General features: G+C 28.0%; 2 protein-coding genes across 7 annotated transcripts; one reads left to right on the top strand and one right to left on the bottom strand.

Annotated features, from left to right (window-relative positions):
- Positions 1–4,082: 4,082 nt before the first annotated feature.
- Positions 4,083–8,919, bottom strand: LOC111032845 (serine/threonine-protein kinase fused). 4 transcript variants are annotated; one of them, XM_022313304.1, is made up of 11 exons: positions 8,298–8,919; positions 8,114–8,215; positions 7,675–7,820; positions 7,408–7,605; positions 6,938–7,342; positions 6,696–6,858; positions 6,461–6,634; positions 6,141–6,399; positions 6,030–6,062; positions 5,760–5,950; positions 4,083–4,250 (listed from the first exon to the last, which is right to left on the bottom strand). In XM_022313304.1, the coding sequence occupies exons 1-11, from the start codon at positions 8,514–8,516 to the stop codon at positions 4,185–4,187; spliced, it is 1,956 nt and encodes a 651-aa protein (XP_022168996.1). In that variant the 5' UTR covers positions 8,517–8,919; the 3' UTR covers positions 4,083–4,184. The 4 variants fall into 4 exon arrangements, with proteins under 4 accessions (XP_022168996.1, XP_022168995.1, XP_022168998.1 ...); XM_022313303.1 differs by having other exon boundaries at positions 6,030–6,399; XM_022313306.1 differs by lacking the exon at positions 4,083–4,250 and having other exon boundaries at positions 5,769–5,946.
- A 140-nt stretch (positions 8,920–9,059) lies between these two features.
- On the top strand, positions 9,060–13,302 carry LOC111032846. Of its 3 annotated transcripts, none has more exons than XM_022313309.1 (8): positions 9,060–9,496; positions 9,655–9,973; positions 11,217–11,454; positions 11,515–11,723; positions 11,784–11,860; positions 12,540–12,681; positions 12,870–13,022; positions 13,187–13,302. In XM_022313309.1, exons 1-8 carry the CDS (start codon positions 9,453–9,455, stop codon positions 13,196–13,198), a joined length of 1,194 nt encoding a protein of 397 aa, XP_022169001.1. In that variant the 5' UTR covers positions 9,060–9,452; the 3' UTR covers positions 13,199–13,302. The 3 variants fall into 3 exon arrangements, with proteins under 3 accessions (XP_022169001.1, XP_022168999.1, XP_022169000.1); XM_022313307.1 differs by having other exon boundaries at positions 12,870–13,066; XM_022313308.1 differs by having other exon boundaries at positions 12,870–13,066; positions 13,133–13,238.
- Positions 13,303–15,931: the final 2,629 nt, after the last annotated feature.

The raw sequence follows: 15,931 nt of genomic DNA, 5'->3' as shown, positions 1-15,931 counted from the left end.
TCTTTCCGCAAACCCCCATGTCGATCCGGGGTCACTAAACTGAAATATTTTGTGTTACCTTTAATAGAAAACATGTACTTATACGAGTAAGTATGATGTATACACCTCAACAAATTCATCGTTCAACCAATATGGCGATATAATAGGTGAACCACAATTTTATGACAGAGCTGCAGATAATAATGTATAATACTATATATAATGTATCAGCATATTATTTTTTGATTTGTCCCAACACTTTAAATTCAAAGTTTTGTTTTAAAATCGTACTTAAATACTTAATAAACGCGTTCCATTGTTTTTGAATAAACATTCAAGAAATTTGAACGGATTATGCTTTTATGACATAAACCTATATTATCTATAAATTGGAACAAATGTATAGGTACTTACTTCACAGTTTCCCACCTCTCAGTCTTATTTTACCAAAACAAAATAATTTTTTAGGTGAGAGAATGCTTATACGGATAATTTGATATAATAAATTTAGATAAGTAGGTACCTACATTTGCCATTTGATATTATTGCTCAAGAGTTGTAAATAAATTTAATTAACTATATGTATATAAATGTATAATACATATATATGTATTCGGTAAGTATAACTGTATAAGTGCACCTATAAGTGTATTAAATCATTTTTTAGTTCATGGAAATCATTTTTTTTCCTATCAGTGTTTAAAGAAAAAGTTCGATGCAAAATCATATACAAAATCATTTTTGAAATTTAAATTTTTCATAATCAGTTGATAAATAGATAGTTAGGTGGTACCTATCTATTGAATTTTATCTCGAATCCTTCTGAAAATGATAATGTGCTTTTACCGTGTTTATTATGGTTAACTGTTCAAGTGTAGATCGAGGAGATCATATAATAATTATATTTTATGTACATAGCTACTTACCAGTTGCATAACTGGTGGAGGGGTTAGAGCCTTACTCATGGGAGTTTAACCCCCCTAAAGTAAGTGCCACATGTGCTTTGAGTATGGCATATGAATGTGTGACGTGTGTGAGTAAGTGTTCTTAATACGATTCTGTAAATGACAATATATTGTTGTATATTTTTAGTTAAAAAACAAGCAATAATTTGAGATATGTGGACTATTATACATATTGGTATATTTGAATTTATAACCTGAAGCCTTTTGAAGTATACCTATGAAGGTAAATCGTGAATAGATAGGTGCCTACCCCATCATAAAATAACAATATAAATACCACCATAAAATGTATCAATACATTTATAATAATGCACAATTTTACATTGTAGGTCTAATCTACAAAATCCAATCAATAATACGTGTTCACACCATTAAACGCTAATAATATGGTATAGGTACCTAACACGGGCAAAAATCCGAGAGAGAGTTCAGGCCTTCAGGGTTGACCGCTCATATCTCGCATCACTTTATCATCCAATTTCCACTCCAGTACGTCGGTTAATCTAATCTAAGTAGTAAATGTCTATTTAAATTATAAATTAATAGCTAGGTAGTAAGTACACAATAGTAAGTATGTTGAAAAATGTTTAGAAACATTACGTTAAGTAAATAATATTTTTCACAAATAGGTACCTACCTATAATACAGAAATACATTATAATTTAAAAGTACCTATTCGGTATTTCCACACCTGAATAAAAACCTTCATTTTTAGGTCTTAAAAATACCTGAAATTCGACATGTATTTAAAAAAATAAAGTACCTAGTAAGAATCCAATTGCCAATTGGCACTTGAATCCACGAAATGTTTTCTTTAATATTAAAATATCTGATAAAATAATAGATAAGTCATTAGGTATGTTTTCTACTATTGCATTATTGCCACTATTAGTGTAATAGTGTATTAATCGTATATATTATACCTATATCATATATAAGTGTAACTATCAGACTTTAATATATTAGTTATCAATTATCATTGTCAAGTGTTTAACATTCAAGTGTAAGTAGGTACCAATAGTATTATATAGTACTACAGTACTATTACAGTAGTTACTATCTCAGCTCTCTTAGTTGAAAATATTAAAATGTGTCTATTGAAGCAAAACAAAATAATAAATAGGAATGAATCTAAAACATTTTATTCGACCGAAAATTGTTTGATTGAACATATACTTTAAAAAACCCAAAATATGCAGTTTTTTAATATAGGTAGGTATTACTTAAAAATTGTACCGAATTATTATAAAACATTTAATAAAAATATAAAATAAGGAAACTGTAGGTCTATACAATCTGTAATCTATATAATATTTTAATTTATAGGTAGGTACCACATAATCCTGCCTCTTGTTGAATGTAATTATATTTATATAGTTGATATTGTCATTGAAAAATATATTTTGAAATAAGTTTTGACTATGTGCTGAAAAAGTATAGTTTGATTTAACTTGTAATAATTACTAATTAAACAACAAAATATGGAAAAATGTTTAGATGGTCAAAATACAGATTTGGTCCTTTATTTCTGGGATCATACAACAATTCTGATTATAGTTTAGCATATTATAATAAAACAGATACTAAAAACATGCCAAATAATTATAGCTAACATCATTGACAAGATATAACCAGTATATTTCATTAAAATAATGTTATTTTTACTTGGATGCCTGTATTTAAGATATATTTTTTAATGGTTATTAAAAAATTAAAAAATTATTATTGTTCATTATTTTTTTGCGAAAAAATTGCCAACTTAAAATCCCTTATCTATTATACTTTTCATAATAACCAGATAATTTTTCTAATACTTTTTATGTACACATATTGCCACGTATTCCTATCTGTGAATTATAAAGTAATCGGATTTTTTGCTTTGCAATTTCACATTTGAATATTTAATTTGAAGTGTTTATAGTGTTAATAGTCTAAGCTGGAACACTTAAGATAAAATATAATGGTCAGATCAATAACTGACGTATTCTCAAAAAATATAGGTACTTGTGATAAGCTCATTAATTTATAAGCGTTGTTTTAAGATTGAAAAGTAATAAAATTATTACATAATGTTAATCCACCTATGCTGTGAATAAAGCGGTCAAGATAATAGGGCATACCCTGGATTTATAAAAGATTATTTTCAAGTTTGTCTTATATGCATAGGTACATCAATAACTTCTGAGTTTAAATTTAAAAAAAATCAAAACTAAATAAAATGTCACTCCGAAGTATACCTGCTGTAGTGTAAGATAGGGTGGTTAAGGAATATAATCACAAAATTGGATGTATTAGGATATTACAAAATTATAAAAAAGAAAAAAATTTGAAAGTGTGAAATGTGAAAAGGAATGACAAGAAAACATATATACTCAAGGAAAACAAAAATTAAATATAAGATGTCGAATTAACATAATATTTAGTTGGATATAATAGGTATTAAGTGGGAGATGGACCGATTTATTAAATACTCAGATCTAATATCAAGAATAAACAGTATTAAAAGTAACACACATGGCTGTACCTTTTAGTATAATAACGATTATGTTTATAAATAGTTGCATGTTTGTTGTGATGTTGGTGAATTACCATGAGAGAATAAGCTATTTAATAAGAAACATACAATTTTTATAATCATGTTATGAAACTAAATAAATTATGATTTGAATGTACTTGAAAATGTATTAGGTGGGGAAATCATTATGGCATGCTGTGGAATATTTGATTTAGGTCCCAATAATATTCCTGTTAGAATAAACACTTGTCTTTAAAAACTATATAAATATTATCTTATATTTTTGTCCTATATTTTCCTTCGAGTAGTTTTGCATAATATTAAAAAACAGTTAATCTTATCTGTAATAAGTGTTGGCCTTATATACCTGTTATTTTTGGTGAACAAACCCATATGGATGTTACTATTATTATATAATTTACATCATATTTCATTTGTTACATCTATTATCTTGCTTATGAGTTATGAGTATATAAAAACAAATGATTTAATTATTATGACTATTTAGCATATTGTATTTTCGTCATAAATTTAAACATTAAACAAAAATTATTTATATTTAAATAACTATTATTGCTACTTATTATTTATCACTATTCTTAATGCTCAATCCTTAATTAAATTAAACTTTTTCACTTTATATACATATACAGTATAAAATAATTTATCATAATACTTCAAATAAAAACAATCATAATGTCTGATTTAATTATGATTATATATTCTCATTGTTCTGTTTCCACTTGGTAGAATTGTGTTTTTTTCAATAGTTCAGATGTATAAACAGCAGCCTAGAACAATAATAATATTGGTATTGAACACTTAATGTTAAATTAAGAAATTAAGAAACTAGAGCAAATATTTTATAACTGCTGCTTTACTAGCATATTTCAAATGAAATAATCTGTAGATTATGGTTCTATAAATATTATAGTATTTAAATTATTTAAATTTAAAAATAAAAATTTAAAAAAATAAAATAACAATACAATTAAAATTAACCTAGAAATTATAACTAGTATATTATATTTGTATAATTAATTTTATTTTTATTATTACTTATAAATTTTTCAAAGTTATAAATTAAAAAATATGACGAACATTTTATTTTATGTATAATTTGTTTTTATTTTAATATTTTTGAGGGTGGGTGAAAAAGTTTCCAATAACTCATTTACATCACTCTACTCAGTGTTAAATAATAATTAAACATAAAATACAGATTAAAAAAATTATTTCAAATTATTTTTATTTTGCAAGTGCACATACACAATCTATACATTTTGTACAATAAGAGTATAGGATAAGAGTTAAGACATGGATTGTTTGAATAAGAAGCCACCCATTAGTGGCACTTACTTAGTTACTTGACATGATGTTTAGGGAGGAGGGATATTTAATTTAAATGGTCATGACAATATCTCCTTTTGAGTCTACAATGTGAATTTAAAGGGAGTGAGAGGGTATGTAGCTCTTTTATTAGTGGGTTAGGGTGATTTTCAAGTCTGTTGTAAAAAACGTTTGTAAAAAAGTTTCACTTCAGTTACAACAGGAAGATACCTAAATCTTGGTGGAGAGTTAAATTAAAGGCAAAGAAGGGACCATTAGTGATTTTTCTAAGTGTAATATTCTGAAAGACTTGAATTTTGTTTAAATTTGATTTTTTGACGGATCCCCAGAGTTTTAATCCATATGTCCATATTGACTTTAGGACAGTTTTGTAAACAAGTAGTTTGGTTTTTAAGCTAGTAAATTTATTTTTTGATAATAGTGTTTTTAGCGATCTTGATCAAGCGTTAAGGATTAATCTTTTAGTTTCTATATGTTTGTTCCAAGTTAATTTTTGGTCAAGGATTTAATCCTAAATATTTAACAGCATTGATAGGTTGGATAGGTATGTTATTAATTGTAACATTTGGACATTGACTGTGTCTAAGGGTAAGTTGTATAAACCGATTTGCTGTGATATACTTTCACATGCCATTTTGCATAACACTTAAATTGTAGATTTCAATGATACCGTAAATTAGTAGAGCTTATAATCGGGTCGGTATGAATTGAAAAAATTACTTTATCATTTTTCAAATAATAAAATATAAAATCATACAAAACCATACAAAGCCTCATAGGAAAACCTATTTGATTTTAATTATTAAAATTTTCTTTTGCAAATTATATAGACCTTTGTAAATGATTGCCTAACTTTAAGTAAATTAACATTGAAGTCTATATTTTTACCTTAGGAAAACATTAAATTACATTTTAAATAGGAATAAATAATAATCTTAATTTGTATGTACCTGGACAACATTGGGACATGGATCACTTTTTAAAAATTCAATATCATTGGTAAGAGTTTGATGCCAAATTTCAAAAAGACAATTTGGATTTATTCTAGTCATATGTAATAAAAGAACACATGTCCTTTCTCTTATGGACGGGTCTTCATTGTTTCTAAGCAATTTATGTAGTTCGACATTTGAAATCCTACCTGAAACATAAATATTTTGGTTTTATATCAAAATATAATAATACACTATTAGATAAATAAATAAAAACAATTTCAGTACCTTCCAAATGTTTTCCGAGAACTATGTCTTGCACTAAATTAATGTTGCATGGCAAATATAATAAAGTTAATATTAATACAGCAAGTGTATTAGTAACCAAATGTGTATTACCATGACTCAATGATAAGCATTTTTGTAATAGAGGTAGAATTTTCAAAAAATAGATACTCTCAGTAAATTGTTTAAGACATTCATAAGGTTTATCTAAGCATAATCCTTCTACTAACAGAAGCACCGATTCTAGACTGCCTAATTCTTGAATGCCAATACTATCAGGTGGTACAGGTGATACACAGTTACGAGCAGGAGATTTGATAGCATTAGAAAATGCTTGCATTAAACACGGAATGACTTTAGTTTCAATATAAACCTACAACAAACACAACATATTAATATAAAAACAATAAATGATTTTAAATAATTATAAATACTTGAGTTATTAAGTCTTTCTCAGTTTGTTGAATATTTGGAGTAACAAAAGGTATTGCTAAAACAGTAACAACATACTGTAATAATTTGGAAGACATGGTACCACTTTTTAAAGGAGACAGTACTACTAGAATAAAACTTTTTTGAGTCATAGATGTTACATTCCCAGAAACAACCTTGAAAACAAAATAACATTGTATGAATTATAACTTATTTAGATAATAATTAAAATTATACTTCAGAAGCACTTTGTCGTAGAAATACAATCCATTCTTCACTCATAAAATCATTAGAATTTGTATTATCGGTCGTTGAGTTAGTTTTATCACAACCCACATCCAACTCTTGACAAGTTTCAGAACACCATCCAGACTGACTTGAACGCAAGTCTTCTTCAGTTCTATAAAAAAATCAGTCCTATTGATTCTAAAATATCAAAGAGTACTTTTATTTTACATAAAATCATGAAAAAGTAATACGTGTCTTCTATAGATGTAAAATCATGACCAGTAGAAGAATCCGAGGGTTCCTTGTCTCCTTCTTCCTCTTCTACTTCTAATTCTTCCTCTTCATTTATTTTCATTGAGTTTAAGGGTGACACAATATCATCAAATTCTGTTGAGAAATCTATTTCCTCGTTTTGATCCATATCTATCATGTACACTTTGTTTTTTAAAAATTCGTGGTCTAATAGGCCAGGCCACGTTAATCTTTGTAACGGATTTTTTTGCAATAACTGTTCTAAAAAGTTTTGACAAACAACTGACACAGTATCTGGCCAAACTATTGGTTGGTCTTTCATCATTTGAACTAAATGCATCAAACATTTTGTATCAAATGGAGGTTTACCACAAAGTAAATGATATGCTATACATCCCAATGACCTAAATTAATAATTGATATAAATGTATAAACAGTATTTACTTTATAATAAATCATCGATGTATACCATAAATCTGCATTATGGTTGTATATTGGAGGTATAACAGGAGAATTTATCACTTCAGGAGCCATATACAGAGGGGTTCCTTTGAGTGATGCTTGAGTTAATACTTGAGTACCAGTTAACATAAACCTTGCTAAACCAAAATCACATAATTTGGCAACATCATTGTTGTCCAATAAAACATTTGGTGGTTTTAAATCCCTAAATATCAAAATTATTTAGTACAGTATTGTGTTAAAAAAAAAAAAAACTATTAATAAATGTACGTACCTGTGTAAAATATTTTTCTGATGTAAATAGTGCAAAGCTGATACAAGATGACATATGATCACTTGTGTTCTTTCTTCACTCAGTATACCTTCAGTTTCTATGATTTCTTTAAGTGATCGAGGCACAAACTCCATAACTAAGGCAATCTAGCGCAATAAAATAAAAAAATATAAGCACCGATATTACACCAGTTAACTATTTATTGGTGACAGTAATCTCATTTCAGCTATCAACATTTTGCTGGTGTCCATTGTATAGTACTGTGTGTTATGTTGATGTGAGATCAATAAGGATCTCGTCTTAAACCAACACTAGTGTGTCAGCTGAAATGAGACTTACTGTTAGTTATTTATGTTATTATGTTATCAATTATCCGTATGACTTGTAGATTTAGGGTTTGAAGAGTTATGTAAACAAACAAAAATATTTAATATCCTACCCCATTTTCATTTCCAAATGACTCGATCATTTTGACAATGTTTGGATGGTGTAATTTCTGTTGAATGTCAACTTCTTGTTGTAAGGTTTTTAGTTTGTCAAGCTTAATCAAAAGAAATATTTTAATTAAAATTAAAAACAAAAAAATGAGGGAACAAGCATTCAACTGGTGAACCTGTCTGTACCTTGAAAATAAATTTAAAGGCAACTATTGAGTTAGTTGTGGTGTGTAAGGCTTTGAAAACTTTTCCAAATGAACCTTCACCTATCTTGTCCCTTAATTGATAGTTATGACAATGAGCCCAATAAGCAAGCCGCTCGTCAGCTACCATCCTTGGATATTGCACTTCATCTGCCGTACAAACAGAAGACTCCCGTCGCCAAAAATTACCGTTCATATTCATTGCCAATCAAGAGCTTAACACAATCATTAATCATTAGGTTTAACATTAAGGTTTTTACCTTAGAAAACCACTATAAAAAGTAACTGAGACCCACTCCATTTTATTCATCATAACCTTTTACATTTTTGAGTAAATGTTAAATAAATAATTATGTGTGTATATAAAAATAAAAATAATTTCAAACGAAACCGAAAAGAAAGATTAAAAAATAATCAATAATAATTCAAAAATAAGTAGTTTAAAGTAAAAAAATTTAAATGAAAAATTGTTATTTGTTATGAATTATGAATATTGAATAATATACCCAGTAATCAGTGTTATCACGTTATCATTAAATTATCATTGACGGTACTTCGTTTTGTTATTGCAATGCAATGCTGTTCAAGACGTCCAGGTTGGCCGTTACGTGCATAGAAAATGTATTACGGTTTACTCTGATTTTCGAAACTAATAGCTTTGGCTTGTGTGCCAATAGTTTCGAGGATTCGAACCTATCCACGACTAGCCCAATACCATGCACCTAACCAAGAGAACAGTTTTATTGAGTAACCTTTAAAGTAGCCTTTAAAGTACCTTGTCCGTCCTTTACTGGACACTGAATTGCTTTAAGTACATTTAATAAATTGTTGGTTTTATTGGCCACACTGCTCTCTATTCGTGTTGTTTATGTAATTTATTAATTTGGATCTATCAAAATATAAGTTCAAGTAACAACCATTGCAAATGTACATTTTCCTAAGTTAGTATTTTTGTTTCTAAGCCGATTTATAGAAATAGAATTTCACAGTTTTTTATTTTTACGCGAATGCGACTCCCGCTTTGTCGTTTTTCGTTTTTGTCCACATGGTCAATGATCGTAGATTTGTGGAGTCTTAATTCAGTTTTCCAAAACAACAGGACGTTGGTATTCGGTTTCAACAACGAGGAGATAATAATATGAAGTTCATAAAAGGAAAGAGACCACAAAATGGCCAATCAGGGTAAATTTAAACTATTTGTGTACACTATTTCCTGTGCTGTTATAGACTCATCAGCTTATAGTATATGGTGATTAATATTTAATGGCGCAAAGAAATATATGTAAAACAAAAATGCCTGAAATCAAGAATTGGTGATATTTTTCACAATTGTGTTCTAGACGTACTAGAGCTGTTCAAGCTCTTTTGCAAGGTGGCACTCGTAATCGTTTACGTGTAGCAGCAGCCAATAAAGCAGCCAAGGTGAAACGTTTAAGAGCCATTCAAAAACACTCTACGAATGGCAAACTTAACAATAAAAATATGATGTCAAAGAATAATACTAGAGTAGCAATGAATGTGGTTGATGCTCGTGTTAAACTTTTGCAAAAGGCATTAGAAAAACCAACAGTGCTGGTAGATGCTAGACAAAAGTTAACAAAACAAAAGGATGCTCGCGAAAAGATTCAGGAACGTCGTTTACACTCAACATCTTATGATGTAAGTAACTGTTGGTTAATATTTTAATAACCCCTAATTAGGTACTATTATTGAAAATGAGTTGTAGTTAAATAGAAAAATTACACTTATTATAGAGTTTAAGACTATAATAATTAATCAAATATGAGGTGTTTTATATTGAAAATTATCAATATCATTATACAATACTCAATAGAAGTCATTATTATTTGTTTATACATTTAAAATATCTTATCATTTCCTTCACCTAGGTAGAAGTTCTGAAGTTATATTGCTAACAGTTGTAATTTTTTTAATTTTTGTTATTTGTTACGCTGACTAGTTCATTTTTAAGTTCCTTGATATTTTGTCTTTTTGGATAGTATATTCCTAGTTATATTTTTTTAAGACTCCTTTAGTGACTGCTATCTTTTTAAAGTGAAAAAGTTGTTTGTAAAACTTATATTACTGACACAACACAGATCACACATCTGGTATATTTAAATATACTATCAAATTATAAATAGGTATATAACATTTACCCATACAACAATAAAATTAATTTTTGTTGGTTGGGACTTCATACTTGAATTTTTTTTTAATCTGATTGTTTAACTGTACACACTTTTGTCTTGAACCATGTATTGGGTTAAGTAGATAACTGTGTTAATAGGTATTAGCTAATAAAATAAATAAATATAATCAAACATTGATTTTTTGCTATAGAAATGACATGTTTTTTAATGTACCTTCCTGAAAATGCCATAAATATAAAGTTCATTATTTTGGCTATGTTCAAGCTGATTGGCGAACTTATTAGTTATAATCTGTTATTTTTTACATCATGGTTAAATCTTTTGGTTCAAAATCGAACTTTTAAAATTAAAACTTATAAACTAAAAACCCTTGAATAAATCATTTTTTTATTTTGAACTAACGACAAACAATTGATACATTTGATAGTGACTTTGTTTATTAATACTATGTTATAAGAGATTAACAAAGTAAGATAAGTTAAGAAAAATTTGCGGATGTTAAAAATGAGTGGTCAATTTTTCATACTCACTGTTGTAACCATTGTCACTTGACATGTACTGTCGCTCTGCTATTACTTGCTGTATTTGTGGCTATAAACACAAGGTGTTCAATGTATTATAATATGAATTGATAACTACAAGGTACTAAAAACCTGATACTTGGCGCATAATGGGTAGAGCTCGCATTTTGTAGACTATAGTTCTACATTTAATCTCTGATTAACATTTTAATTGATTTTTTATTTTAGGCAATACAAAATATGGGTACATCAAGAGGACATTCCAATAACTTAGGTCGTGTAAAAATTGACCGCCGTGGTATTCTTACTGTCAAGTCTATATTGGATGAAAGAGCATCTTCACATCATTCTAGTTTTAGAGATAGGCGACCAGACAGATTACCTTCTGTAAATCAAGGACGTTTTGATAGTGTAGAAAAAAGACGCAGTAGTAACACTTTCAATTCAGAGCTGAATACATTTAGAAGTAACATTTTTATTTTTTTTTCATTTCTTAATTTTTTACTGAGCATATGTTTATTGTAAGGTGACAGACCTATTGAAGAAGTTAGACCAGTGAGACGGGATATGAGAATGTCGAGACGTCCAATACCAAACACACAGCCCATGAGACGACCGTCAGAGCGTCCTACCAGACCAATGAGAGTTAATGATAAACCATATAATAGACCTATGGCAATGGATTACGAAGATTCAATGGAATGGGAAGATACAAACAGATACTCTCCAACCCCAGTAAATAAGAAATACCAATATAAAATTTAAAATCAAAATTCATTTTTAAATTTTCTGTAGGTAATGAGACGGAATGTTGGAAACGCAATGTTCAATCATGATGGATATCAAGATGATTTATCGGATAGAAATTCAAGGTAAAATTAATTAATTTAAAAATAGATTAAATGATTATCGGTTAAAAATTCAATAGAACTAGTGGTTTGCACTATCAAACTTTTTTATAGTTAATCCGACTATGTTATGAAAAACTACTATTCGGTTATGTAGAACCAATCAAATAGATTTTCAACAGTGTTATATTCTGAAAAGAATCCATCACTACTTAAATCCGCAAAAATACTCAAATGGTATTCAAAATATAACTATATTTAAATTTATTGCTGTGATAAATTATGATTATAAATAACTATATCATATTTATATATTTTAATAAGAATACAAAAACAGATTTTATGAAAACCGGTTCCTTGTAAATTGGATCAGTTGTTTTCCTTAAGCATCCAATGAAAACACAAGTAAATGATAAAATTAATATTTATTCAATTTTTCTACCGTATAAACAATAAATATGAGGTGATTAATTCGCTCTTAATTTGAAAAAATGAATTCTTTTGATTGAAATATCAGCAAGTTATTAAAAAGTGTTAGTAGTTTTTTTTATACATTTAAATTATTTTATTTAATTATTATTTTTTACGCGTTAAGAACTCGATTAGTTGTTACAAATTTGAAATGTAATTTTAACATTAAATTTTATTGCTTTTTAAATGATAACATGACTAAACACGAATTGATAATTTATTTTTTTTTTAGGAATCACAGAGGGTTGAGTGAAACATTGCGTTCAAGATTGGACTCTCATCAAGTAGCCTTAGCTAAGCGTTCTCGACCACCTATAGGCCATAAAATTATTATATCTAACTTAGAACCATCTGTGACGTGTGAAGATATAAGAGTATGTATAAATATTCAAAATCATATTTTAACATATTGTAATCATTATATTTATCAAAAAATATATGTGTATACAAATATAATAGTATGTTATATTTATATAAAAATTCCATGTATATAATAAAATCCCTGTCATTTTTATAATTACATAAATCTGTGACTAACTCGAATATTGTTTGTTTTATTTAGGAACTTTTTGCAGACATAGGGGATTTATTAGATTCCAAAGTGATTCGACCTGGTGTTGCTGAAGTGATTTACAATCGTCGTGCTGATGCTATCCAAGCAGTAGATGTATATCACAACCGACAGCTGGATGGCAGGCCTATGAAATGTGACATGGTGAGGAATGCTGGTTCTAACACTGGACCAATATCTGTATCTGGGTAAATAATCAATATTAAAAAAATTATTTATTTAACTGTTTCATTAAGGGGTTTGTGTCACTGTAGGTCATTTTTTGAAAGAAAAAGAGAACATTGACTTTAAATAATATTTTTTTTTAGAACAAGTCGTAGAATGCCTACACGTGGTGCTGATTTGTATAAACCATCAGCTTATGTCGGTTATGATTTAGATGCAGTTCATACTGCATTATTTAATAAATAAATATTTGTCTTTCCCATGTATGAAATTTTACTAGATTCATATACCACATTTTTTGGTCAAAAATTTATAACTTGGTTTTTATAACTCACATTTCACTAAAATACAGAAGTCTATTTTCAAATTATATACATTTTATAATTTTTTTTTCTCCAAAACTCAATAATGTTAAAATGTATACATAAATTATGTTTAGGGGTAATAAATGCTTCATCTTATTAGCCATTTAAGTATAGAAAACTGTAATTCATGATTATACAACAATTAACTTAAGATACTAAAGATTTAGTAAATAAATAAATTTATTTTTTTTGTTCATTATACAATTATAAATGTACACAAATTGGTTTTTAATTATGACTGTAACATCTTAGGGTAAATGTTAGCCAACATGGCATTGTAAAATGTTTATACATATTAAACAAATATTGAGCATATGGATTATTAGTTAAGTTAGAATATCAATTTAATTTTTTTATCAAGTTTTTAATGATGGACTATAATCTCTAAGATAAAAAAAAAATTGAAGTATAATAAAATAATTGCTTGGTTTTTAAAAGTTAGACTTAGAATTTAGAATTTACAGGAAAGAGTTAACTTGTTAAATTAACATTCTTAGTGTAATATTATAATTATATTGTTTGTAAAATAAATGTTTCTTATGTATTTTTATAAAAATATGTATGTTTTATGATTAATTTAATAAGTGAGTAATAAAATACTTTGATTAGGTAAATTGCATTTTTTTTTAAATTTTTCAATACCTTTTAATTTTAGTTGTTTTAACATAAAATATATACATCCTGCTCATGCACAGTTTTAAATTTGTTTGGCTGCACAATACGGGCATGGACCAGTTGCGCCTAAAACAATATTTGTATTTTAGGTCAGTATACCAATTGCGCCGCTTAAATTTTAGGTCAGTACACCAATTGCGCTACTTATATTGTAGGTTCCTTATTTTTGCATGGGCATATGTAAGTTACTACACGGCGGAAAAAGTTACATATGAATATACACAGTAAATGTGCAACTTTTAACCTTTATTTTAGTCCAAAAACAGTCGTTGCCGATTTTGAACAAGCTATTCATTTTGTTGTTTAAAAAGTTTGGCCTTCAATAACTCTGGTAGGTTGTAGGTTTCATTTCACACAAGCTTAGTGGAGGAATATCCAAAGATATGGACTATAAGCTGAGTATAAAAACATAGATTCTGAAATAGGAAAATGGCTACATTTAATTTTTGGCTTGTCACTTTTTCCACACAATGAAGTGGAGGATGTTTTTATAAATGAATTAATGACAATTTAGCCAACGAATTCAAATGTTACTAAATTCACTGACTATATCGTTGAAAATGATATATCATCAACCTCTACATTCCCTCCCATACTGTGGGCATCGAATACAATAAGCTTTGAACGTACGTAACCTAACCTAACCAATGCATGTGAAGGTTTTCATCAAATTTTTATTCCTCACATCCAAATATTTTTGTCTTTCTAAAAGCAATTATAGAAACACAAACCAACACTTACCTATACTGCAATAAACAGTACTGAAGAAGATAAATATACACCAAACCGAGCGTATTTAGTGAAAAAAGTGGCCATAGAATCTATTATTGAGAAATACAAATCCGGAAAAATTACTTGCCAAGAATTTTTAAAACCAGTTTCATATTATTACAGTAAAATATAAAAAACATTAAATGGAAACATAAATTGTAATTATATTTTTATATTTTTATGTATATTAATTATGTATTATTGACTTGTATCTATGTGTATAATTTGGTATAGATTTATATTGTACAATTATTATTAATATTAACGTGTATTTAAAAAATAATATAAATCCTAAAAACAACTGAGCGCAATTGGTCTATCAACCCAAAAAAAGACATAGCGCAATTGGCATATCGACCCAAAAAATACAGAGCGCAATTGGTATATCGACCCAAAAAATACAGAGTGCAATTTGTATTTTAAAAGGTCATTTTAAGCGCAATTGGTAAACTCCTCACAATACCTAGTTTAATTTTGTTGCTAGTCACATCATATTGTCCAATGGTAGCTTGTTAGTCAAATCCTTGAGTTCCATTCTTGATTTTAAATTAATTCAAGTATTTATATTTTGAAGAATTAATTTATTATCTTTCAAAAAAAGATAAAAGTTGTTTGTGAAGAAACTTAATACAATACCGAGCTTTTCAGTTTTCTAGATCAATGATTTCTGTGTAATTTAAAAAAGCCAATATTTTAAGCTTGTTGCAGATATAATTTCACAAAATGTTGCCCATTGTTAGGTATTATGGTTATCTACTGCATTAGAAGATAAGCATTATAGATTTAGACTTTGGAAGCATATTTGTTATAAACAATATGTACAACATCGCAAAATGCTATTCTCACTATAGAGCGATTGACCCAATGGCGGATTGGGGCAACATTTTGGCCCGGGAAATCTACATTTTGACCTGGCCCTTGCCATTTCTCGTCATCACAAAAATGTAAAAACTTAAATATACCAACGTTTTATTCAATGAGGAATGCAGCCTTTACACATTTTCAATTTTCCCAGAAAACAACTTAAGATTTTTTTTTTCATTAATTGTTTATGGCATCAACTAAGAGGTTATTAGC

This window comes from Myzus persicae, unplaced genomic scaffold (assembly GCF_001856785.1).
Source record: "Myzus persicae strain clone G006 unplaced genomic scaffold, MPER_G0061.0, whole genome shotgun sequence".
In the NCBI taxonomy this organism is placed as follows: Eukaryota; Metazoa; Arthropoda; class Insecta; order Hemiptera; family Aphididae; genus Myzus; species Myzus persicae.
Note: the sequence above shows the minus strand (reverse complement) of the source record. Positions and strands in the feature narration are given on the sequence as shown.

Coding starts and splice junctions, on each gene's coding strand:
- LOC111032846 (XM_022313307.1), top strand. CDS start 9,453: ATGAAGTTCATAAAAGGAAAGAGACCACAAAATGGCCAATCAGG. Junction 9,974..11,216: donor TACACTCAACATCTTATGAT/GTAAGTAACTGT, acceptor TTTTTATTTTAG/GCAATACAAAATATGGGTAC. Junction 11,455..11,514: donor AGAGCTGAATACATTTAGAA/GTAACATTTTTA, acceptor GTTTATTGTAAG/GTGACAGACCTATTGAAGAA.
- LOC111032845 (XM_022313303.1), bottom strand. CDS start 8,516: ATGAATATGAACGGTAATTTTTGGCGACGGGAGTCTTCTGTTTGTACG. Junction 7,821..8,113: donor CATTTGGAAATGAAAATGGG/GTAGGATATTAA, acceptor TTATTGCGCTAG/ATTGCCTTAGTTATGGAGTT. Junction 6,400..6,460: donor AGAAAGACTTAATAACTCAA/GTATTTATAATT, acceptor TGTTTGTTGTAG/GTTTATATTGAAACTAAAGT.